Here is a 27,291-nt window from a genome sequence, read left to right on the forward strand (position 1 = left end):
TTTTCTGTATCAATGACAAAGAAACAACATCTCAAGCACTTATAGAGCCATCCAGAGCAATCCTCTTACAGATCAGCTCATTCCTGGGAGAGCAGGAATGCTGAGCAGAGATGACAGCCATATGCCACTTGGCAGAAGTCAGGGGGTTGTTTGCTGCTTTTTCAGTCTCCCAATTCTAATGAATTATAAAATAGAGCCTAAATTAACAGTCAGGAGGACTTTGTCAGGGCCCCACATTTCGGAGATGCTCATCTGGGAGGATCTCTTTCAACTGTTTTGACTTGATCAAAGGTTCCTGCTTTTCAGTTGACTTCTGTGCAATTCTCACACTCCAGAGCTTCCCAAAACAAGAGCCAGGCTCCTTCCCAGGGACAATTCGAATCCCAGGGAGGTGTCAGTCTCTTCTTAAGGGCCAACTGCTTGGAAAGCAGGAATTTTTGAATATTAATGCACTCATACAATGAAGAATGACGGGACTGGAAATCTGCACTCTTCAGCAGCTTGGTACCAACTCAACTGATATCTGAAAAGTCTTAATCTGCCACAGAATGTACTTATTTGATGTTTAATGACATCAGAACAATGAGACAAGTCCACTATCTCTGCTAGGGATAGGAGGGATGAAATGGTGTTACCCCAAATTCTGGAAAAAGATAAAACACAGAGAGCTTCTATATTTTTGAGTGAGAGCTGAACTCAAGCAGTCCAGCACTCACTGGCTGTAGGACACACTGGATTCACCCAAAGATGGTGCTGAATTTCATAAATAAGAAATCTTCTAATTTATCTTCATAATAAAAAAAAATTCTCTTTGGCAGACAGAGTCCTGCATTCCCACCAGGCTGCCTGAACAAAACTCACTGTGTGCACACAGCTCAGCCTCAAAGGAGAAAAATACTGTAGATCAGAGAGGTAACTTTCAGTGTCTTCAAATTATGTCACATTTCCCACAGCCAGCTAAAAACAGGGAATAGATCAAAATCAAGGCAAAGAAACGATCCCAGCTTAAGGATCTTCTGCTGCTAATTGCTCACATTTGAAAGGGTAAATATTCATATCATCCCTACCTTACAAAAGTCAGAGATCTGAAATTGGGACATTGTGGTTCAGGTTTTCCTCACATCATGAAAGGTGGTAGGGATGTGATGAGCTTTGCAAAGCTCTTGGACTTTTGAAGCACAGAATCATAAAATCATTTAGTTGGGAAAGACCTCCAATGTTATCAAGTCCAACCTGTGACCAATCCCCACCTTGTCACCAGCCCAGAGCACTGAGTGTCACATCCAGGCATTCCTTGGACACTTTCAGGGATGAGGACTCCACCACCTCCCTAGGCAGCCCATTCCAATGCCTGACAGCCCTTTCCATGAAGAAATTCCTCCTGGTGTCCAACCTGAACCTCCCCTGGTGCAACATTAAGGAGCCATAAAAATACCCAGGTAAAGAAACCTGTGCAAGGCTGGGGTGTGAAAATTCTTCTGAGAACAATTCCATCATTTCCAGGGGTGAAGCGATGCTCTCACTTATGGCAAATTATTATGGAAGAATCACATGGAAATTCTGCTGATCCAGGCTTAGATAGAGGTTTAGGAATGTTTACACCAAGCCCTGCAGTGCCACACAGATGCCTGAGCCAGTTGTGAAGGACTGGGATGTCTCCCCAGCTCGGTGTCACACGGAGGCAGGAGCTCATTCCCAGAAGGAATTCAGCCACATTAGCATGGCCTTGTGCTAATGGGCTAATTAGGTGATGTTTCCCAGCTGCCAGAAATCCAAGAGTGAATCTCACATCTGCCACATCCAGCTTTCTCCTGAAAGCACAGACTGGAACTGTGCTGAACCTCAGTTGTGCGAGAATATAAAGACATAATGTCATCGTTTTCCTTTGGTTTAGAGCCAGAAAGAATCATAAATTCAGCTGATGAGTTTATCTGATCTGTTATCACAACTACTGCACTTCATCCACATATCAGTGTGCGCAGGTAATGAACTTCAGTCACCCTAAAGTCCTTCAGGATGACTTCGGGCACTTCACTGTTCCCTGTGGGCCACAGCTGAGACCAACTACTGCCAAAACCAAGACTACAGCCATGGCAAGTGACTGATGAGGTTGGTGATGTCCAAATTCTTTCAGCAGAAATCCATTTCTCACACCTGTAAAGTGAAGAATCACAAATTCCTACCCACCAGTTCCCAGCTCTGGCACTCAGGATGAATCCAAACATAGGAGTGAGACATGTGGACCAATTGTCCTGATTATCAGAACAACAAGGCTGTAAGAATTTTAGAATCCCAGAGTGGTTTGGGATGAAAGGGATCTTAAAAACCATCCCATCCCACCCCCTGCCATGAGCAGGGACACCTTCCACCATCACAGGTTGCTCCAAGCTCTGTCCAGCCTGGCCTGGGACACTTCCAGGCATCCAGGGGCAGCCACAGCTTCTCTGGGCAACCTGTGCCAGGGCCTCACCACCCTCACAGCAAGGAATTTCTTCCTCATATCTCATCTAAATCTACTCTCTTTCAGTTTGAAGCCATTCCCCCTTCTCCTGCCATTCCAGGCTTTTGTAAAAAGTCTCTTTCCATCTTTCCTGTAGGGTCCCTGTAGGTACTGAAGGCCTCAGTGATGTTACCCCAAAGCTTCTCTTCTCCAGGCTGAAAAAGAAGTCACCTCTGGTGTTGGCCAATTTCTGATAATCCGAAGGAAAAAAAGAGCAAGAAAAAGATCTAAACCAAAAAATGGGTAGGACAGGGAGAAAAAACTCCTTTGTAAATTCCACAAACCAACCAGGAAGGCCTGGGAGTGTGATTTGAGGATGGTGATTCACCAGACAGAATCAGACAGTCCTGGAATGGTTTGGAAAAGACCTTAAAGATCACCTCATTCCAACCCCCAACCATAGGAGGGGATCTGTCCAAATGCAGAGCTCCAAGTATTTCAGGGAGGGAGCAGATGAATTATCCTGAGCACAGCTCTAAGGGAGGCTCATAAATCAACAGCGTGGGCCACTGCACTCGAGAGATTCACAGGATTCCTTCTCCTGCCTGGAATCAAGCACCTCTTTTCAAATGATAGATTATCCCATCTCCAAGACTGGGGAGGATGGTGATGGAAAAAGACTCCAAGGTTTAATTACACTGAGGGATGTGGAGCTGTTTCATTAAACAGTGGAACTTTCCAAAATTCAGCTCCCAGCTACTGGAGCTTGTTCTGGTTTATCGGGGTTGGGTTGTCAGCCTGTCACGAGGTCCCTGCAAGGATGACTTGATCACAGTGTTTGTGGAATCACAGAATATCCTGGAATTGATAGGATCATTGATCCAACTCCTGGCCCTGCACAGACACCCCAACAATCCCACCCCATACATCCCTGAGAGTGTTGTCCAAACTCTCCAGGAGCTCTGGCAGCCTTGGGAATGTCACCATTCCCTGGGGAGCTGCTCAGTGCCCAAACCCCTCTGGAGGAAGAACCTTCCCCTGATATCCACCCTAAACCCCCCAACATGGGGTACCTCTCTTCATTGTGTCCATTCCCAGCACTGGGGCAGTTTTCTGGGCTCTCCATCCTAATTTTGTCCCTCTTTGAAACCCCAGCAATATTTCCATCAGATCCCTGAGATGACAACACAGGAACTGCACAAAATGTTCTGATTTTCCTGGCCCTGCAGACAGAAAACTCCTGACTAAAGCCCTTTTCTCCCAGGCAGAAGTTGCAATAACCACTTTGGGCTCACGGCAAGACACTTATCCACAATAGTCCCTGGATCCCTCTTTGAGTTCCTCTTTCCCAGGATGGCATCAAATTTTGGAGGTATCATCTGCAATTTTTTTGTTCCCAGATGCAGTTAACAAGTGGCATAATTGCGATGGCTGTTCAAATATTGAAATGAGTTACTTGTGTGCAGCATTTCTGGGAAGTGGGAGAAGGGATGAGGTTTATTGGAACTCTATAAACATGCAAAATGTTTTCTCCACGCAGTTTCCCATTTCTCTTTGCACAGATGTGGGTCATGTCAGCACAAAACCTCTGCCAAGAAGGATAAATTAAATCCAAAGGTTCGGATAAGGTAAATAGGTAGAATCATCCACTGGTGCCTCTGCACATCTTTTACACTTTTTTGTTCCCTTTTTCTAATTGTAAAATGTACTCAGAACTGTTGAAAAATAGAAAGTCCCAAATTGTGATGAAGGATAAAGGTCCTGGGTAGAAATGAAATGAAATAAAATGAAATAAAATGAAAAAAAATGAAATAAAATGAAAAAAAGCAACATAAAATGGAATTAAAAATAAAATAAAATAAAATAAAATAAAATTTTAAATAAAATAAAGTTAAATAAAATTAAAAATGTAATTAAATATAAAATAAAATAAAACAAAATAAAATAAAATAAAGTAAAATAAATTAATAAGGTAAAGTAAAATAAAACAAAACAAATGAAATAAAATAAATAAGGTAAAGTAAAATAAAACAAAACAAAATGAAATAATAGCAATATTGAAGACGCAAAGAAACCCGCTTTAATTGAACACACAAAAGGAATTACAGAATAAATTGTCATAATCAAAGTTGAAGAGAATTTTCCATTGTCTCCTGTGCCACTCTGTGGGAATTTTCCCAGCCCAGGCAGCTGTAAGGGAGGAGGGGCACTGTGAGTTCTGTGCTCCCATTCTCCCTCTCCCTCTCTTTCTCTGTCAATAAACGTCTGCAATCATATTCCTGAGCTCCAGTGTGATTTCAAGGTTCATCTCTTCCATGCAGCTCAAACACTAATTATCCCAGCTGTAATTAGTAAGATAATTAAATACTGGCTCACTCATCACTCTACCTTGTGTCGGGTCATGATTCTCCCAGAAGACCTTGAGCAGTTGCTCGAAGCTGATGTTTTGTGGCTCAAAAATCACCCGGACGGCCTCGGTGTGCCCAGTCCTGCCTGCAAATTCCAAATAAAATCAGATTTTATCAGTGACAATTGGCCAGGGCATGCTCAGGATCTCTGAAATTCCAAGCACAAATTCCAACCCGAATTCCTTCGGGTTTGTTTCCTAGAAATGTTGTGTTTTCCTGAAAATATTTTGCTGTAGCAAAGTTTTTTTTGCACAATATTTTGTATTTCTGTCAACTCTAATGAATCTGTTTGTTCAGACAGGGCCATCATGAAATAAACCATGCAGAGAGACAGGGAGGGAAGACAGTGATGTTATTACAGCAGTTTGTCAGCTTAAAGGAGAAAAAATTAGTAATTCTAACCAATTTATAACTGAAAACTTGTAAAATATTTAAAATATTCTAAATGCAGCATTAAAATATGAAAACTTGTATATCTAAGTTGTCTTGACAGTATTAAACTGGGTTTTGTTTCTGTGGAGATATGGATAATATAATTGATTATGAAATAATTGTCATCATTATAAAATACCAATAATATTGATGATAAACACAAATGTCAAGGCTGTGTTTACAAAAGATCACACAAATAATTCCAAACTGTTTCTCAGCATCCAACAGGGTCAAAAGAGTCACAGAGAGCCTGACTGAACTTTACATTTTCTGACAGCAGAAACACAAGGAAATCAGCAGATGTTACAGCACTTAAACAAATGCTATTCCGATTTTTCAGTTACACTTTGGAGAGAATTTTTTCATTTCTTATGTGTTTATGACTCATAATATTATTGAAAGATTCAACTTCAGAGTATATGAAGGATCTGGCCACAGCATTCACTTAAATTTTAATTAATAGGGAGGTTGATGAGTGCTCAGACCTCTCAGGTGAGAGTCCACTGCACAAAGTACATGTTTTATATACATTATATATTTTATAATTTCAAAACTAGAAATATCTGTTGTCAGTATATATTCACAAATGGGGAAAAATCCTGTCCTTTCATTAATTCACAATAAGTAAATACCTAAAAATCCAAACTGGACAGCCAGGTCTGCCTTTTGGTGGGGATATAATAAGGTCATTGATCACATTAGGGAGGTTTTTATTTCATTTCCACCAGCACAAGCTTAGATTTATTCAATTGACTTCAGTGGAATCAGGGAATTTCCTGCAGGGTGAATCTGGCCCAGTGATGGATCCTGAATGAGCTGCTACCAAACAAGAAAAATCAGAGTCTGTGAGTGTCTGAGGAGAGGTCAGTAGAGACACAAGGAGAACTCTGAATTTTAAAAAACTAGAGAGAAATAAAAAGGATGCTGGGATGTATTAAAGAGCCACGATGGGGCAAAATGTAATATCATTTTATCAATTAATGGGGCAACTGAAACAAAGAGAGTTGGGCCAGCTGATAAAAGGGATTTGAAAGACTGGGGCTGAATTTAGTCTGGAATGCAGAGGACTAAAACAGGATTTATCTGGGATATCTGTAATCTAGATTAGATAAATTGCTCCCCATCTGAATAGAAAAAAGATCTGCTCAGTGAGATGAAAAGAGAATATCCAGGTTTTCCTGGGAGCTGGAGTAAAGCCAGGTGCTCCTGTCCTGCAGGATGTCCCCAACAGTGACCCAATTCCCCTCTGCCTTTTACAGTCCAGGGAAGCACCTGAAGCCAAATTGGGATGGTGGGAAGCAGGAAGGATCATTCATTTAGCAGCATAAAAAATGCAAGTCAGAGATAATTGGCTTAATAATAAAGTGAAATGGTCTTCAGCAAGAACTGAGAGCCAGCTTAGGTCAGGGATGGGATTTGTTCCATATTTCGTGGTTTCATGTGGTCTATCAGCAAAAATAATGAATTTGGTGGAGCCCAAGTTGGGACTTCCATTGTTGATGGAGATAAAAAAGGAGAGGGCACAGCCAGTGGTGTTTCCAGCTCCCTGAAGCCAAAGTTGCACAACTAAAAAGAGATTGAGGAGTGGCTTCACACTTCAGGATGTTTATTTGTACTTTTTGCAAACCAATGTGAAGTTTATGAAAGGTTTTTGTCACTCAGGAGCAAATCGCTTCTCTAAGAGGAAGGGCTTTAGATCACAGGAGACTTTCCTAAAGAACTTAAAAACAGCAGAGGCTTTACCTTTGCTCCTGACTGAAGCAGCAATTGCACCTTGTCAACACTGCCTGCTCTGCTAATCCAGGAGTTCAAAGGATCAGCCTCCTTTTTTTCCCCAGAATAAGGAAATAATAGTGCTCCTCGGAGAACTATAGCATGACCTCATGAAAAATTTCCTCAGATGTGTGGCTAACAGACTGTTAGAATAGATTTAAAATCAATATTCAGCCTCAGGGGGAAAGAAAGGAAGTAATGCTGCTGGTCCTACCAGATTCACCTCTCATTTTCCTCAAAGCCTTTCTACAGTCCAGAGGATTTTCTTTTAGGATTTGCTGTGGTTATTCCTAATAATAATCTTGGCATTGGTGACTTTTTGCATTAGGCTTGAGTCTGACTGTGAAAACAGAATAATCCCATTTTGTTTGTGTTTTACACACTTGGAAAACTACAGTGTCAAAAGAACACAGCATCAACCCAGCTCATCACTCCTCTGTATTGTGGGGGAAAAAAAAAATTAAAAAATTTCTAATCAAACCTTTTTTTTGTAAGAGTTCTTAAAATGGAGAGGCATTAATCAAAGAGAAACAATAACCCCACTTGTTCCTCAAAAAGCTGCGTGTCTTTAACGAGGAATTCAACAGCCTGACACTGAGGAGCTGCAAGGATTTCAAATTCTCAGGGACAGATGTGATTCTCTCAGTGACATCCAGCTCCTCACCTTAGCACCTCCTTCAGAATTCCTCCCAAAATGTCCATTTATATTGTCAGAGAGCCACAGCGTCCTCAGTTCACCCACTGCTTTTAATTAGATCTTTATTATCCCACAGCAAAAGTTTGAACAAGTATGAACATTTCTAGAACCCTCAATGTCTGGATCACATTTTTTAAATAATATATGGAATCACTAAATATAATTCCATGCGCCATTCAAATAGAAACTTCATTTTCTCTATAAGAGCCATTATCAGATTCCCAGTGTTGGTAGTCAGTTCCTTCAGCTCTGGAAGGGGTTTAGCCACTGAAGAACCTCCTTGCAGATGGGAAGACTTTATTACACCGAGGCAGAGAGGGCTGAGTGCCAAGAGCAGATTGTCTGTTTATCCTGGATCCATTTCCCACTTAGCAAACACGGCCGCTCCCGGAGGATTAACTCCGGCGAGCTCGTTCAGCAGGGATTCCAACCCTGGCAAAAACGTCCCCGCAAGGAGCAGGAGAAAAAGACGTCTGAGTGACACCTTTTCAATTCCTTTTCTTCCTAATAGCATTTAGATTCTCACCTTCTTAATCGTGTCCCAGGTGAGTGCCCAAGCTGAGGGATTAGGGAAGAGAATTCATTCTTTTTAACTGGCTGGATCCAGGGAGTGTTTAATTATCTCCAGCGAAGTGGAGGAGAGCTGGCTGGAGAGTTCCTCACCTGGGAGAGTCCCAGAAGCCACGTGGGCTTCACCTCCACCTGATCCTGCCTTGGGTGAATTAAATTCTAGAGTGAAAAAACTGTGAAATTACTCCTTCCTGCCTCGATTCTGCAATAAAAAGGAACCTGGCTCTTTTGAGAAATAAGTCCTGACTCCAGTAAATCACAGAATCCCAGGATGGTTTGGGTTGGAAGGGATCACAAAGATTGTTTTGTTCCATTTATTTGTACTCAGGCCTATCTAACAATTCTTCATTGCAGGAATGGCCCAGAGTTTAAGGAACAACTTATCCATTACAGCTTCTGCTCCCAGTGTGTTCTATAAAGAACAGATATGACTTTTCACATCTTTCCAACGAGTTTTCAGAAAATAACTGCTTCTTTTCTCACCTCTTCCAAGAATCATTGAACTACTCCTGTACTTGTAACAGCAGCAGCACAACCTCTTTGGGATCCCAGAATGGTTTGGGTTGGAAGGGACATTAAAGATCATCCAGTGCCACCTCCTACCATGGACAGGGACACCTTCCACTATCCCAGGTTGCTCCAAGCCCTGTCCAGCCTGCCCTTGGACACTTCCAGGGATCCAGGGCAGCCACAGCTTCTCTGGGAATTCTATTCCAGAGCCACGATGCCAATGTGGAATGTAAAGAAATACAACCAAAATTCAGCACTCACTGATTCTGGAGACAAACAAATTTGAGCAATCCAAAATCTAAGCCCGAGAGAAAACACAAATAAAAAAGTCATGGGAAGGACTTTTGAGCATCTCTTTCTCCACACCAGCCTGGGAATTTTTATTAAGGTGTGGTTATGGCTACTAAAATTTCCAGCACCTTCCTATTCATTAAAAAAACAAACCAAAGGTTCAGCACTAAAATACTGAGAGTCACATTTTGGGCATCCCCTTCCCTTTACTTTTTTACCTTCATATCAACAAGGATGAAAAGAATGGAAATAATCCCAGATCAATAGATTTTTACGAAATGTCCATTGGAATATTTTTGACTTCCTGCCTAACACTGAGAGAGTTTCATGAAACAGTCTCCTATTTTGTATTTCTACGCTGGCACTGACTTGTGGCTACTTTTTTTTTTAAACTTTCTTTATATTTTAAACAACTTTAATGACTCTACCTGCACTGAACTAGGAGATAATGCTTGGTTTATTAACCACTGTGAATTGCTGCTTTAGAAAATATCCTTCTTTACCGTCTCAGTGTGATCCAAGCTCTTTTATCCAGTTTTATCAAAACATGTCAATCTTTTCCAGCAAGAAGCCAATTTATCACTATGGGCCGGCCAATCCTGCAGTTCTAAATCAAAACAAAGTGTCCATAAATTCTAGAAATTTCCAGAAACTTCTGCCTGGACCACAGAAAATCAAATCTTTTCTAGGACTCACAGGAAGTAGCACGAACAGCAGCTATAGTGTGGTGCATCTAAAGGGAAAATGTTATTAAATTTTATTCATTTGGTTTATTAGGGGAATCACACGGTAAAGGATCATTTACAAAGATAAGAAAATTTCCTGGTGAAACAATGAACTTCTATAAAGTGCATTTCTGGTGCCTTCTAGAATCACATTGTTTTTTACCCATTAGAAATAAAAATAAAAGATAATAAAATTACCCGTGGAAAATAGGGTTGACCATGCTGTTATTGGTAATTTTTTACACAGAAATTCTCATATTTTTCAATAAACTACTTGAATGAAATTAAAGAAGACTGGCAGTTTCCACATAAAATATTGAGTTTTTTCGAAAAATCTGGGAAATGAAAGTACTAAATGAACCTGTTCCTTATTTGCAAGTATTTTAAATTTATATGGTAGAGCATAAAAATTTTCACTGTTGTTGGCTAAAATCCTGTGTGTTCTTTAGCAGCAAAGTGGGTTTGATAAACAGAATATTGATTGGCTTTGCTGAACAGAATATCTGGAAATGAGACCGCTACTAAAAACCCTTTTTATTTGTGAAATGACTGTACACCGAAGAGCCAATAAAAGGGGAAAAATAAATTATATAAACCTGTAGGAAAAAAAAAAAGAGATGGCAAAACTACATGCTCACCATACTTATTACAGGTATGTTTTATAGGCTGAATGTCCACACTACAAACCCTTAAAAAGGGATTAGTTTAGACTCCCTCTGGTCTGGTCCTGTGGACCAAATGCTGCTCCCAGTTGGAAGTGTGCTCCCAGAAAAGATATTCTGATTTAATTTCAGCCAAGTGAAGGAAAAAATGTTGAAGATGGGCTTATAATTAACACCATGGTCCTATGGAATACAAGTCTCGCCAGCCAAACTCCATCTCATCCTCCCATGAAATTACAAGTCAGGCTGTAATAAATGTGGGATGTAATAGCATGGATGTAACTTGGGCTTTATTAATGCATTTGACTTATTACTTCATGACTGATTAAAAAATTAACACTCCCCCATATCGATAGAGCACGTGTTAAGTGGATTAAGAATTGTCTAAATGACATCTCAAAAAAAAAAAATAATTGTCCGAAGGGAACAAGGAACAAATGAATGGCAGCATTTTTATCTGTCCTCTGCAGGGACTGCTATGGAGCCTGTTGCTCTTAAAGCCCTTCATCAGGAATTTGAAAGAAATATAAAGTCTCAATTTATAAATTCTGTGGATACAGAATTTATAAATTGATGAGGAGCTGATGGTCTCACAAAGCCACTTCTTGCTGCACTGGGGCCACTCAATCAAAAATGTATTAAAGGTAAAAATCTCTGCTGAAGAGAAAAAGTGACACAGATGGCACATGAAAATGGGGAACAACCTCTGAGGGAAGTGCAAGGGTGGAAATAAACACGGAATTTCACTGCAATCCTGCAATAAAAGGGAATAGTGGCTGAATTGGGATGTGTAAGGAAAAAGGGGTTGTAGGAACAGCTCTGGTGAGATCAACCCTGGCACTGTGAAATCCTGAAAAGTAGTTTCAGTGACAGCCACCAAGTGCCTGATGAATTCTTTTTCCAAAAGAAACCCTGGAGGTTTCTAACTCAAGGACATAAACATGTCTTCAGGACATAACTCAAGGACATAAACACGTCCTCAGGAAGAGGATGCACAAAGGTTCTTTGGGAAAGCAATGGATGAAGAGTGGTAGGGATGGAAACTATGGAAATCCAAATGGAAAATGTCTTCTAAATAGGGAAGATGGTCCCTGCTGGATCTTGGGGTGCTCTTCTAAACCTCTTCATTTCCTGACATGTTCAAATGAAATAAGATTTCCTTCTGAGAGAGATGTTCCTGTCAAATATCAGCTAAACTTAAAGGAAAAAGTGATAGGTCTTGATAAAACAGTAACTTGATGAAATATAATGATCTGTAATATAAAAATGTCAAATTAAGTAATGCAGGGAGCCCTTACGAGCCTTAAAGGCTGGGAATATATGAGGGAATTTTCCCCTTTTTCCTTTGTTCATTTGGCTTTAACAAAGCTTTTCTGTGCCAAACTCATCAGTACAAAGAGTTGGGATTTTGGATTTATCTTCTTTTCATCATGGTTGATGAGGAAGACTCTGACCCAACCACAAGTTCTGTGTCATTTTTATATAGAGGAGCAAAAATCTTTTCGTTACAGAGCTGGGAACAGAAAAACTCCATATTCTCACATAGAAAAAATCCTCATTTAAAACCTAAATTTAACCCTTAACTGACACATCAGACAGATGGAGCCTTTACATGCCAATAAATTGCATTTCCTGACAAATGGGTTATGCAAAGGTAGTCCCTGGAAGTTGGATGGGAGTTGGAGACAATGAGCTTTAAGATTCCTTCCAACCCAAACCATTCTGGGATTTTACGCTTAAAATGATCCCATTACAGGAAAGATTTAGTGACCCACAATTTTAGATTCTGTTTTTGGGCAGAATTCAGTCTGGAACTGCTCAGCTTACGTTTCTGTTGAATACTTTGGGCTGAATTAATTGTTTCCTCAGAACTAATCATGGAATTCCCGGATGGTTTGTGTTGGGAGGAACCTTAAAGATCATCCAGTTTAAGGAAAAATTCCTTCCCAATATCCCATCTATCACTTCCTCCATAGCCCAAATATTGAGTTTTGCTTGTTTGTCTCAACTGTGACTCGTTCTGAAGAAAGCAAATGAAAAACAAGAATTCCCTTTTGGTTGGAAAGGGAGTGATATTCCAGGGCAACTGCAAAAATGCTCACGATTAAAGACCCAAATCTTCAAAAAATACTTTTAAGAGATGATTTATTGCCAGAAATGTCTGTAATGTCCCAAACTAAAGCAATATTGGGTGTTTGCTCTGCTACAGAAAAAGCTTAGATGGAAAAGTGAACAATAAATACATAAACAACATACCTGGATTTAGTAACCCAGCTTCAGTCTATGAAGGGAATTACTTTAACGTCAATAGAGCAGAAAATATGATTGATTTTTTTGCTTAAAAGTTTGCAGCTTTTAGCTGCAAAGCCTCTGTGCTGCTGTTATGCAACACAAAGAATTTCCTTAAATAAATGGGCATAATGGAAAGCAAAGAATAATAGGGATGTGAGGAATATGTCATGCACTGAGAAGAGATTTGAAAAGGAATAAATGGAGGTAAATATAATACCTAGGGACATCTATTAATAGCAAGCTTGAGAGTTGGAAAATATTAACTAATCTGGAATTTAAAACAGAAGAAATGAGAGTAAGGTATCCTAATATTTAATATTTGCTATTAGAATGACAAAAATTGTAGTTTTCTCCTTGTCTCTCTGGAGTGAATCTAGTATGAGGTTACTACTCAGAGGAAATCTCTGAACAAAAGGTTTGGCTTCTGAAATGTGACAATTCTGACTCTTTCTGAAGCTGGAAATCACCAAAGAGCTTAGAAAAATTTGTGCAGATCTTAATACCTGAGAACTGTAGACCAGAATGACAAAAAATAAGGACAAATTTCTGTATTTGTACTGTGAAAGCTTCTCTTTCATAGCTGACTTTTATTAAACTGCTCTGACAGTTCTATTATAAACATAAATAAGATTGGGATCATTGTTTCCATCCTGATTTCCCCAAAACCAATCTGCAGAAAGCAGTAGAAACAACCTGGTTTCACCAGACAGCACCAGAAAGCAAAGAGAATGTAAGAGAGCAAAGTTTGTGATGACCAACAAACACTCAGAGGGCAAAAAAGGAGCTGGCATGAAAATTCAGAATTAATTTGTATTAGACAAACAGATTATAAGTCCACCCAAATTAATAAAAGAATTCTAGAAAGTTCTAAAAATGCCCAAGCAACCCATTTGCTGCAAAAGTCCTTAAGAGAAACTGTTAAAGAGCTTCAAGAGATAAAATTTTGCCAATTTCTTTATCTAGAACAGCTATAAGACATATAATTAATTAAAATTATATTTGGTCATTTCATTTACAGTGCCCTGCCAAAGCTGTGCTTTCTCTCAAAGAGCTTTAAGATTTCTACTGTTCCTTTTAATTATAAATTACAGTCATTGCCCCTCTTCAAGTGATATTCCTGCAAGGTTAGTGAGGGAGGGGGCGAAAAATTTGCCCAGTAAAGATATTAAAATTGCAGTTGAGATGTTAAAAATTGCAGTAAGGTCAGAAACTGGGAAGTCAGGAAGGTACAGTCTGGGGTGGGTGGTACAAGTGTCTGCAAAGAGCAGCAAAGGAGAGCTCAAATCACAAAAGGTGACAAAATTGGTTGTCTGGTTGATAAAAAGATATTTAAAACCCTGAAAACTCCGGTAATCAAATGGGTGTGAAGGCAGAAAATCAACTTGGGAATTCATTTTTGCTTCAGCTCCTTGATTGCAACTTTATTTTTTCCCAACCACTCTCACAAAGCTCCCTGAAAGGAGGAGAATTTTGTTCCATGCTTGGCATCACTGGAGGCTACATTCCAGAATATCCCATTTCTGATTCTGGAAAGTGGAATTCCTCATTCCTGGAATCCAAGCACAAACCCTCACTTAGTGATGAGGAGAATTTTCTTAAGGACTTTTTCAAAATCCACTCCACAAAGCCCATTAACCACAGAACCAGATCAAACACCACCTGCATGACCCGGGTTTGAGACCAGCTTTAAAAAACAAAGCTGAGTAGATCAATCATTGGCCTTTAATAAATCTTTACAGATATCTCTCTTTTTTCTTTTTTCTTTTTTTTTTTTTTGTGGCCAACCTTTCAGACATTATTAATTCTCAGTTTTAATGAATGGCTGCGCCAAAGCTTAACCTCGAGAAGTCACGTAAAATGAATTATTACCATGATTAATTATGCTGGGATAAGCCAATAAGAGGAGCCTTTACTTCAGCCACTAATACAATTAATTAAAATTAATTCCGGTAAACACTGCAGTGCTACTCACACAAAACAAAAAGTATTTTTGCTTTTTTTTGTTTTGCTAAAATGTAAATATCATCATTCACCTTAGACCAGTAAAACAATTTACCTCCAGTTTAAGCCTATTCACATTCATTGTATTAGATTATCCATTATTTCTATTCCACCAGTCCTAAATCAAGAGTTTTCAACTATAGGTCACTTTATATATTCCTGTTTAAATGAGATTATGTAAAAAAAGCAAAGAAGGGATTTTTAATTCAAGTGAAACCAATATTCCTTAACATTTATTCACCCAAAAAGGAATGACCAATTTGGATGCCCAAGAGTATTTAGAAGAAAATGGGGAAAAACCCTGTTGTTAATTATTAAAAAAACCCCAAAACTCAGAGAATGAATATATGTAATTAATGTAGATTGCTGTGCTCCTGTTTATGCTCATTGTACATCCCTAATATTTGGAGAACTGCTGGAATTCAGGAACATCAACTCTGATAAAATGAGGGGCACAAAATTTCCTTTCTCACACTACCATTCCTTTAAGACTTTATTTCTCATATTGAGATGAGCTCTGGTCTTGCTGAGACAAGCAGGCACAGGAAGATCCTGTGGCCAAAAGCTGAGGTTCCATAAATCCAACCTGGAATAAAATGCAGTTTTGTAACACCAAAGATGAAATGCTTGACATTATTTATTTTCTTAGGATATCATGGAATCCCAGAATGGTTAGGTCTGGAAGGGAAGGTCATGGGCAAGGACACCTTCCACTATCCCAGGTTGCTCCAAGCCCTGTCCAACCTGGCCTTGGACACTTCCAGGGATCCAGGGGCAGCCACAGCTTCTCTAGGAATTCTATTCCAGAGCCTCACCACCCTCACAGGGAAGAATTCCTTCCCAATATCCCATCCAACCCTTCTCAATACAGACACTGGGATTAGATCTATTCAACTCTAAATGGTTGGAATGGTCACTCCAAGGTATTGGGTCAGCCTCTGAATCCTCTCCCAACAGATGCTGGATGTAGGATGGGTGGGATGGGATTTGGAGCACTCTGAGATAATGGAAAGTGTCCCACCCCATCCACAAGGCGGAATGAGATGAGCTTTAAGGTCCCTTCCCACCCAAACCACTCTGGGCTTCTGGGCTTCTATTCAAGATTCTGTTCTAGAATCCCAGAATCCATTCAATGATTTTTTTTTCATTCCATGATTTGCAGGTATGTAACTCCTGAGTTGGGAAATAAACCAGGATGAACCTGAACTCTCCCCACAAATGGGGTTTAAGTGTGTGAGTGATGCCCCCCCTGTACTAGGGATCACACAAGAGTTCTCACACTCCCTCAGCACCTGGAATGGTTATAGGATCAGAAATAATTGTCATTGGGGGATGGATGTGTGCAAATAATCATAACAAATTAACCTCTCTTATATTTTATCTTTTCCTAATCCTGCCAGAAGTCCCAACTCCTCTATGGCCTGGCCCAGCTGTTATCACTCACATGAGAGTCTCCCTTCTACAAATCTTGTATATCAAATGCAGACTTAAAGATGGGATTAAAAATAAAAATAATAATAAAAAACCCCCCACAACAACTTTCATTTAGCAAGCATATAATAAAAATTAAAATATATTAATAAATGCCATGCCTATAAGCTGGTCTAAATCTATCCAAAATGCCCCGCAGTGAAGTCTTACATCAGTTATTATTGAAACATTAAATGCTTTTCTTCCAGGCTTACAGCAATCAATTTAACTTTCAGTCATCTTGTCCCCATATGTGCTGCTCCTGTTGATGAAATGGCTATTAATAAAGGAATAGATGGCTATGAATTAAAGCAAGCTCTACTTAATCACATTAATCCAGAGTATGTTAAAGGCTTCAATTTTCTAAATAATTTTGGGCTTAATGCCTCTGAGATGGGCAGACTGCTCTATTGATGCAGCATCTGGTCCAATTTAAGCTGCATTGTGAAGGAGGAATTGTTAGGCCCTTGCAAAAATAAGGAAGACTGACAGTTTTAGGGATGCAACCAAAACTGCTACAGCTGAGACAAAAGATCCTGCAAGATATTGAAAAAGGGCTTGCGACAATTAAAAGGCAGCCCTGCTCTGCACATGCAGCTCCAGTGCTCAGTGAATTGTGTATGATTAACTTACTCCTCCTGATGGGATGAGCACTCCACACACTTCACCAGCGCCGTATTTTCCAGTCATTGAACATCCAACAGCTGCTGCTGTGAAATATGTTCACTTACCCATTACATCGGGATACCAATTAGGGAGGAATTATTTCAAAGGGAATGGCACCACCACTAGCCTTGCAAAAACAGGAATTTCTGGCTTGGGGATTTTTTTTTCCCCTCCTCGAGGGTATTTTTTAAATTTTTGTTATGATTTTGGTTTTGTAAATGGAGGAATTTTACAAGGAAATAAGATTTGCCTTGGCTTGTAGCACTGAAATTCTGCTGCATTCAATTGATGAGATAAAAAAAAAATTTAAATACTTTTCAGGGGAATAAAACCTTCGTAGGAGAACTGGTTTAGAATGGGTTTAGGATATTTTTGTAGGGGAAACATTTTTAAAAGCCAATCTTCACAGAAGGTTGCCAGTGAAGGCGACAATATGGTACAGTCCATCTACATTTTAATATTAAAAATAATATTACCTTTGCTATTACGTTTTTATTATCTTTAATATATTAAAATTACAAAAGCTTCAGGGGCAGATATTTTGTCAGTAACTTGACTAGAAATGAAAAGTAACTCCAATGAATTTAGTGAATTTTCATTCCATATGTAAGTAGTGAATGAAGCTGGCAAGTCACATCCTGCAGAGCTGTAAAGATCTGTCTGAATCTTATTTCAATTAAAATAATGTTTAAGTTAAACATACAAAGCGGTTTGGAAGGCAGATATTGTATGTAGTTTGCAATATTAAATATTGCGAAATGTGGACATTTTTTTAAGTGTCCAAAGAAGATTTTGTAAGGCACACTGGAGCATCTACTTCATCTTACAGGACCTGAGAGGAATCAGAACTTTGAAACAGAGATTAAAATGCTGCAAAATATTCAGATACATAGTTCTTCTTCAGCTGACTAAAACAATTTAGATATATAAATACCAAAATATATCAGCTAAAATTCTCTATGACTGCAGGAGATAAAACACAACTTCATAGTTCCCCTCACTGCCTGTGCTTCCCTCCAACACTCAGTCCCAGAAAAATCCATATATCCATAGATTTCAAAGCACCTCAGAAGATAAGACAAATATCTCCTTTTTTAACGAGTGACGACAATTGGCAGGAAGAGCTGAAGGTCACCCAAGTCAGCCTCGGAGCCAGGAATGAAACCTGGAGTTGAGTCTCCAGGTAACAGCCTGGCTGCCACTGCTCCTCCTCCCATCCTGCTCCAAAGAGCTGCCAGGCAAATTCCAGCTCCAAACCACTGCTGAGGAGTATGAGAGGCAGGAGAAGCAAAGGGGAGGAGAAGAGATCCCAACCCATTCCCTGAGACACCTGTGCCTCCCCTTGGAATGAAATGGCAATGTCTTCTAGGGTGGCCAGGGGGAAGTTCCATTCCTAGGAGGAATTTCAAAAGGAGTTTTTTGACCAGTAGAGAAGAAGGGGATTCTGCCCCTCTGTCCTGCTCAGGTGAGACCTCACCTGCAGAGCTGCCTCCAGATCTGAGGAACAACAGCACAAGGATGTGGAGCTGCTGGAGAGAGTCCAGAGGAGATCATGGAGATGCTCCAAGAGCTGGAGCCAGGCTGGGAGAGCTGGGGGTGCTCACCCAGAGAAGAGAAGGATCCAGGGAGACCTCAGGGGCTCTTCCTCAAAGGGGCTCCAGGAGAGCTGGAGAGGGACTTGGGACAAGGGATGGAGGGACAGGACACAGGGAATGGCTTCCCACTGCCAGAGGGCAGGGATAGATGGGATATTGGGAAGGAATTCTTTGTGAGGGTGGTGAGGCCCTGGCACAGGTTGCCTTGGAAGTGTCCAAGGCCAGGCTGGACAGGGCTTGGAGCAACCTGGGAGAGTGGAAATTGTCCCTACCCATGGCAGGGGTGGCACTGGATGGAGTTCAAGTTCCCTTCCAGCCCAAACCATTCTGGGATCCAGAGAGGTTGTGCTGCTGCTGTGATAAGCACAGGGGCAGTTTAGGGATTCCTGGAAGAGGTGAGAAAAGAAGAAGTTATTTACTGAGAACTCTTTGGAAAGATGTGAAAAGTCATATCTGCTCTTTATGGAACACACTGGGAGCAGGAGCTGTAATGGATAAGTTGTTCCTCAAACTCAGGGCCATTCTTGTAATGAAGAGCTATTAAATAAGCCTAAGTACAAATAAATAACCACTTGTCGAGCCGGTGATTTATAAAGAACTCATTTCTAGGTGTAATTCTATGGCAACAGCTTTTGTAAGGCACTCTTTGACACTGCAGCAGAGCTCCTGTTTAACAATTCAAATGCAGAAAAGATGGGAATAAAGGAGGCAAAAAGCAACTCAGTGAGATCCCTGCTCACAGCTCAATTGTTTTGATGAATTCTGCCCTCACAAGTTATATGAACATCTCGTGTGCAGACAAATTCTATTTCATGGGAACAATGGGTGTGCATGGAGAAAAGTCTATTATCATATGGAAAATAAAGGAGTTAGAGGAGAATCAGAGGCGATAAATAGATGAATATGCAGGGAGGCACTTGGCTTTCCACTCAGTTGGTCTGCAGGATTTGCCTTCCATATCTGCTGTGACACTGCTTATTCCTGCACTTTGCTGGATCAAAACTGCCTGGCAGAAAAGCAGAAGCAACAAATGCAGCTTTGCTGCAAAGCTGTGCCCTTTTAAATTCCTTATTTTATTTTCCAGAGCTGCCTGAAACAGTCATCCCTCAAGCAGGCCACAGAAATGATTCTCTTTATTATGCAAAGTTCCATAAATCCCAACTGTTGTATGAAAGATACTGCTAATCATTGGAGACTTTGGGTTGGAGTGTGAGAATCTTGGGGAAAGACCAGGAAAAGTATTTTGCTTTTCCTAGTTAATAAGATCTGAAACAGTGGACCCTGGTACCAAAATATTGCCCAGCTTTGGTGTGACAGCCCTCAGTTCAAACACTAGCCCAGGAATTTTAGAGTCTGGATCCCAAAGGACTCTCAAAATAAGAGACAAATCTATTGAAAGCCTCCTGACTCCAGGTTTAGAGGAAATGTTCAGGAAGCACATTCCTTACATGTCCTGCTAAAGCCAGGCCATTGCTGAGACACAAATGAGACATTATAAAATCATCAAATCATCAGGGCTGGAAAAGCCCTCTGAGATCACTGAATCCAACCATCCCCAGCACTGCCAAGGCCACCACTGACCCATGGCCCCAAGTGCCACATCCACATGGCTTTTAAATCCCTCCAGGGATGGGCACTCCACCACTGCCCTGGGCAGTTGTTCCAATGTTTGATCACCCTTTCCATGAAGAATTTTTCCTGATATCCAACCTCAATCTCCCCTGGTGAATTTTGAGGCCATTTCCTCTCATCCTGTCCCTGTTCCCTGGGAGCAGAGCCTGACCCCTCTGGCTGTCCCCTCCTGTCAGGAGTTGTGCAGAGCCAGAAGGTTCCCCTGAGCCTCCTTTTCTCCAGCCTGAGCTCCTTTCCCAGCTCCCTCAGCCTCTCCTGGTGCTCCAGACCCTTCCCCAGCTCTGTTCCCTTCCATGGACACCAGGAGCCAAGTGGAAAGCTTGTGTTCTTCTATTGCTTGGGGCAATCTGGGCAGGGAGAAGAAGGAGGGAAAGAAGGGCAAAGTCCTGGAATTCATTCTCAGGGTTCAGATCTGGGTTTATCCACCTTGCAGCAGCTTCATGCCATGTGGGAATGCAAATCTTTGCTTTTCCCTGTGCAAGAATCTGATCTCGTTTGCTTCTATTTCCATGTTTTGGATTATTTGGATTATTTGGATTATTTGGATATGGATTCCATTTTCCATGTTGGACTGTGTATTGCTGCACATTCAGAAGAAGAAGAAGGTCTCCTCTCCACCCAAAATCTGACCTACTTAATGCAAACTGGATCCTACTTTCTTTGTGCTTTCCAGCCTAAATTCAGCTCAGGCTAAAGACACCAGATCCCAGCCTATGCTTTTCCATTTAATTTTAGCTTCACCTAAAGACTTCTGACCAGCTCACAAAGGCAGCTGGGACACGAGGGAAGAGCTCATTACACACTGCTCCTGTCTTTGAACACCTTTGAACACCTGCAGAAGGGCTGAACTGGCCCTGAACACAGAGCAACGAGGCAGGAGAGAAAATGAAACCATTTGTTAAAACAAAATAAATGAAGCAGTGAGAAATAATAGTCCCATCTGCACCTACCACTGGTTTGGGGTCAGTTCTGCTGGAGTCAGTGCAATGTCAGAATTTCAAAGGGGAGGGATGGAACAGAATCCTGACCACGTCCCTCACCATACCCAGCCCATTCAGAAAATAATAATAGTAATAATGTCAATATTTAGCACCCTGGCAATGCTTTACAGCTTCAAAACATTGCAGAAACAGGGCAGGATCAGTGAGAGTGGAACTTCTTTTTCCAAGGTTTGTATGCTCCTTGGTAGCCACGTTTTTATCTTATTAACAGGCTGAGAGAAATTTCTTCCTGATGTAACACCATTAACATCAGCAGAATTATGGCTAGGATCAGTTTGACCCAATTTATTACTTTCTTAGTAGATGATAAGAGTGCTATAATGGTGTTCCATTTGACTTGGAACAAGGAATTTTCACAGCATTCAGCAGAGGGAATGATATGATTATACCCCGTGTCCTTTCCAAAAAAAAAGTAGGCAATTGTAACACCAAAAAAAGAGGAAAAAAAAAAGAAAAAATAGTAAACAATGTGTAATTATGACAGTTGATTATAATTCAAAATGTCAGTCCAAACAACTTCCAGTGTGGATGTGGCACTTGGGGACACAGGTTGGTGGTGCTGGTTGATGGTTGGGCTCAGTGACCTCAGGGGGCTTTCCCAACTTTAATGATTCCATGAATGGAGGACATGAAGCACCAGGAACAGCAGTGCTGCTCTACTTTTCCTGGCTGACAAAATCCCTGAAGAACAGGACAACCCACCCATGTCATGCTCCAGTCAAACTCCAGTAACAGCCTGGGAACCCAAGGACAGCTCAGTTAAAGCTCTTCCCATTCCCTTCCTTCCCACTCCAACCCAGGCAGTGACATCTCTGCACACATTTAGATCATGGCTTTACATATTAATTAAAATTCTCCTAAGCTTTGATTTCTCCAACTGTCTGCACAATCTGCTGTCTTTTCTCTTAGTCTTGCACAACACTTTGGGAGGAAAGGACCTTCTTTTTTTTTCTCTGCTTTCCTCACCAAGGTCCCAGTCCACACCAAGTCCAGCATTCAAAACATTAAACCCACTTTTTCAGCATTTTTGTTCTGCTGCTCCTTCTCTTTTAGCAGAAAGCAAACCTTTCCTAGACTTTATGGAAATGTGACATTAGGAGAGAATCACTCGAAGGCATTTCAGCTACAATTAACATCCTTCACTCCTCAGAAAGAAAATAAAAACAGTTGCTAATTGAATCGCTTGACTGAGTAAACACTGGATTAAACCAAGAGGCGAAGGAGCAGACGAAAAACTCCAGTTGGACAAATGTTGGGATTGGGGTTTGTTTTCCCAGGAACATTTGCTGGGTGTGGATGCACTGTGGGAACACAGACACTGACATGGCCATGATGCATTTCTGGGCTCAGTAACAGGCACAGAAATGTCTCCAGACAGAATTGAGGAGGGATATATCATGATTTTTTCTTGATTTTTCCCAGGCAGAACATTCCTAGGATCCATGGGTTTAAAAGGGATTGTTGGGAATGTCAGTAAAGACAACACACCTCAGAAGGATTGGAAACAAGAGTAGAAAAGTGCAAAGAGTCCATGGAGCTTCACAGTGCAAAATATTTGCTGCTAAATACAAGTCTAGGAGTAGTCCTGGCTGTGTAGAATCAGGGAAACCCACAATGTTTGGGATGAAAGGGATCTTAAAAACCATCCCATTCCACCTCCTGCCATGGGCAGGGACACCTTCCACTATCCCAGGTTGCTCCAAGCCCTGTCCAACCTGGCCTTGGACACTTCCAGGGATCCAGGGGCAGCAGGGGACAATTCCTTCCCAATATCCCATCTAAACCTACTCTCTGTCAATGTAAACCCATTCCCCCTTGTCCTGTCCCTCCAATCTCATGGAAAAATTCCCTCTCCATATTCCTTCCGCTACTTCTATGCATTCCTCTGGTTTTTAACAAAGAAGCTGCTTTAGAAGCCAAAGAGGACAATCCCTTCAGTTGAATTAAAAGCTCCAAGCAGGCTCTATCCAAGTCAGGCAGCTTCTCCTCCTTTGGAAGGACAGATTTAAGGTCAGACACCTCAGACAGGTCACTTTGTCCACATCTCCAGGCTGAAGTGACCTCACCCATGTGGAAATCAGGTTTGCTCTGAGTACTGCAGGAACCAGATCACCTTAAGGTTCCTCCCTCATTCCAGGAGCACAGTTTGGTACACTCACTCAGTGGCTTTGTGGCTTATTTTTTTCTTTAGAATTGTCTCCAGAGAGAAAACAAAAAATACGGAAGTACAAAAAGAAATGCAAAACCTAAAAAAGCTAAGAAAATCCTGCTGGCCACCATAACAACAGTGAGCTTTTTGATAACATCATTTTCACAAATACACCAAACTCTTCTACTGCTGTTGGTCACAGCTTACATCACAATTTAAATCCTGAGTAGATGAATAACAGCAACTATGTGAACTTTGGGGTAAGAAAAAACACCCTCTGACAGTAGCATTGTGTATAAGTGATGTTTTCAGACCTCCTGTGGCAGATCTGTCTTTTTTTTTCCCATTACCTTGTTTCTTTCACCACTTCCCAGCTCACCTGTTGCTCTGAGCCCTACTGATAGTACAGAGGTACAACACAAGCACATCACTATAGAATACTCATAAATAAGGCGTGAATGTCAAAAAGCAATTTTTTTCTTACTTCTCAGAATAAATACTTCATTCCCAGACATGTTGATTTGTAGCTGCCATGAATTAACCTTTAGCAAAACATCCCTTGACAAGTTCTCTTAGAAACTTCCTGCCCAGGTTCAGCACTGGAGTTAATGAACCCCCAATTTCCCCTCCTATTTGTGAATGCCAGGAATAAAATCGTATTAAAGAGGTGGATAAACAAATTAATACGGAAAAGGTCACCACTGATGATTAAAGACTAAATCATTAATACCTGGAAGCTGGGAGGTAAATGAAAACAGAACTTGGTCTGGTTTGGGTGGGAAGGGACTTTAAAGCTCATCCAGAACCAGCTCCCTATCCCAGGTTGTTCCAAGCCCCATCCAGCCCAAGTCATGCTGATTTTTGTTGGAGTAAATTCTTAAAAATCAGCTTCATCCTTGGTGTGAAGCAGCACAGCAGACACATTCCAAACAGTCCAATATCTTCCTTTTCTTTTATTCCTTTTCTGAGATTGTATAGCCCCAAAATTTCCAGAAAGGCAGATGAAATAAAAAGGGATTTTGGTTCCTACAGAAAGGCCAAAATGTACCTTTGATTGACATAGCTATAGCTCAGGTATTCCATTGAACAAATCCTAGATCCTGGGGTCAGGGAAAAAGTGATCCACCCACCCTCCTGCCCATGCTGGAGAAGCAGCCAGGTCCCCCACAGGAAGACACAATTTTTGGAAAGGATCTTGAAATCAATGAGCAAAAACCAGCAGGAGCCTCAGTTATCTTTTGCCAGAAGTATCTTGGGTGGTTTGTGGGTTATCCCTGGGGCTCTAGAGGCAAAGATCTCTGCCATGTGTTAAACAGACATGGCTGAGTCCTACAGATCCATTAAGAGGTGTTTTGCACCCTAATATTGTGGGGAAGTTGCCCACAGATGGAAATGGTGGAATTTCTGTCGCTCTGGATATTCAAATAAAAACTGGATGAGTCTTTTCCATGGCTTACACTCAGGGCTTCAAACCTGAGAGACACAAAGGGATGGAATCAACCTTGCCAGAGGTTTTGATGTTTCATCCAGAAGTCTGCAGGTGCCATCCTACACCTTCTCTAATTCCAGCTTCACCATCTGCCCTTTTTTTAGTGCAGCAAAGTTTCTGAAAGGCTTTTGTATCTTCTGCAAAAAAGTCACCTACAATGGATGTGCTCAAGTCTTAGCCCACAATAAATCTATTGGAAAATCCAAGAAATCCCCTGAGCTCTGCCTTTCCCCAAATCCTTCTCAAAATATCCTTTAGACTGTTCTTTCTGCAGTGCACTACAGCTATGAGGATCCAAAGTTCTTTCCTTTCACTGGATTGGGTTCTTGTCTTCCTCATGGACCAAATTCTCCTCACCTGGAGGAAGCTGAGGTGAGAATGTCTGCAAAGGTAAGACAAAGCCCACTTCACTATCATACTTTACTTATTAAGAACTGAACTACAAAAGTCGTGAACAAATAGAAGAAAGTTAAACCCCTGAGGTTGACAATTTCATTATTCATCCAGCACTTAAAAACTGTGCAGGTCACTTGCAGAATTATTCAAAATCCTAATCACCTTGGTGAGTCAGGACTCCATTTCCAAACTTTTCTACGCCAGCAGAGGAAGATGTTCCATAAAACAAGCAAGTCAAAGCAGGTGATGTTTGCACAGAGTAATTGCAGTGCTCTCCCAATTTCAGGAAAAATACATTATCAGACATATCCATAGTGACACCACAGCATTTCAGTCCTGTGCCTGAAAGGAAGATTTCGCCTGGGAGAATGAGCAGCAGGAGCAGCAAAAGAACAGGAACACAACCACAATAAATAAGAAATACAGGGAAAACACAAATGTGTTCTATCACCTGCTTTAATTCCTGACTCCTGGTCTCCCAAGAATTGAAGCTTCTCCCTGTTTTCACAGAATCCTAGAATCCTACAATGGTTTGGGTTGGAAGGAACCTTAAAGCTCAGCTCATTGCACCCCCAGCCATGGGCAGGGACAATTTCCACTATCCCAGGTTGCTCCAAGCCCTGTCCAACCTGGCCTTGGACACTTCCAGGGATCCAGGGGCAGCCACAGCTTCTCTGGGCAACCTGAGCCACAGCCTCACCACCCTCAAAGAGAAGGATTTCTTCCCAATATCCAATCAGTTTGCACAAGATCCCTGAAATATCACATACCAAGAATGGTTTTCATGGACACAAAGAGCCACAGGTCACCTCACAGGAGTTACCACCTGTAGTAGCCACTAATTCTGGGAGCACAGTTGGAGCAGAGATTGAGTAACTGCCTTTGTAGCTTTTTTTTTTCCTTTTCCTTTTGCTATTTGCTCTGTCTCCATAGCAAAAACAAAAAGTACAAACGCAAGAAACTCCCACTGGCCACAGTAACAGCACTGAGCTTTTATTGTAACTCCATTTTCACAAATACACCATGTTCTGATGCTGGGAAAAAAAAAAAAAGTAGCTTTGTGGCTACATCTTCTGTTTTCAGGCACAGTGACACAATGAACATCACAGCCCAATCCTGCATGGAGTCTCCTGTGAAAATGAAGCTCCTTCGGGAACTTCCTGTAGGCTGCAGGTCAGAAGATTTTGTCTTTGACTTGCTCTGTAATGGCTCTTTCAACCTCTGGGGCTCCCACATTTTCATCTTATATATATCTTTAATAAAAGCAGGAGACGGGAAAGATGGAAACAACACATCTCAGTGGAATACAATTCAAATAAAGTTGTTAATAATAAATAATATATTTGGTATTTATACTGCTGCTACAACCTAAGCCTGTGATTGTGGGCAATGCTGAGATAAATAGATGAAAGGAGCGGAGGACAGCAGTGAGGCTATTAGGATTTTAAATTTGCCATGAGGCACAATCAGGTATCTAAATAATAAATATCACTTTGGTTTCTTCAAGCTTGAAGCAGGCAAGACATTAACCCTGAAAAGTCAAGTTCTGAAATGGAAAAGTGAACTCAACCTTGATTAAAGCTGCAGCAGAGCTCCCAGAGCAGAGCTGCTGCCATCCCTCATGAACAAGGAGCTTTTTGTTTTTCAGGCAATGGTAAATTTACTTACCACTTCTCTACCATAAAAAATAAATATTTATTCTGCCTTTCATTTTCAAATGCTGAATCTACAGACGCCACTTCTATATCCTTGATTTTAAGGTGTAATGAAGTTTTCTTGGTCAATTTCTCTGTTGAAAAAGAACATGTCAGGAGTGCCAGCATTGAAAATTTGGAGGCAGAGCTGCAGAGGAGCAGGTAAGTGAAATTCAGTGCATCTGTTGGGCTCTTGTTGCCAAGGTTTTATCGTTGCAGCAGCATCTGCCATCACCTTTCCAAATGATTTTTTTTCAAGTGAAATTGCTACATTCATTTTATTTCACGACTTAACAACTGCATGGAGGACAAATTATAGTTTATAGGGTCATACCAAGGTTTTGTCTGCACATCCAGGAGGATCCTAGGATGATAATCTCATGATTGCAGAAACACAA

General features: G+C 41.0%; 1 protein-coding gene across 1 annotated transcript in view; it reads right to left on the bottom strand.

Annotated features, from left to right (window-relative positions):
- MSRA (methionine sulfoxide reductase A) overlaps positions 1 to 27,291 on the bottom strand; it is a 227,513-nt gene that overhangs the window by 93,427 nt on the left and 106,795 nt on the right. The window contains exon 4 of the mRNA XM_085057156.1: positions 4,829 to 4,933. Coding sequence (XP_084913282.1) covers positions 4,829 to 4,933 — 105 coding nt within the window. The remainder of the gene's footprint in view (positions 1 to 4,828; positions 4,934 to 27,291) is intronic.

The sequence above is a fragment of the Lichenostomus cassidix genome, chromosome 3, assembly GCF_008360975.1.
Source record: "Lichenostomus cassidix isolate B80296 chromosome 3, HeHo_3.0, whole genome shotgun sequence".
Lineage (NCBI taxonomy): Eukaryota > Metazoa > Chordata > Aves > Passeriformes > Meliphagidae > Lichenostomus > Lichenostomus cassidix.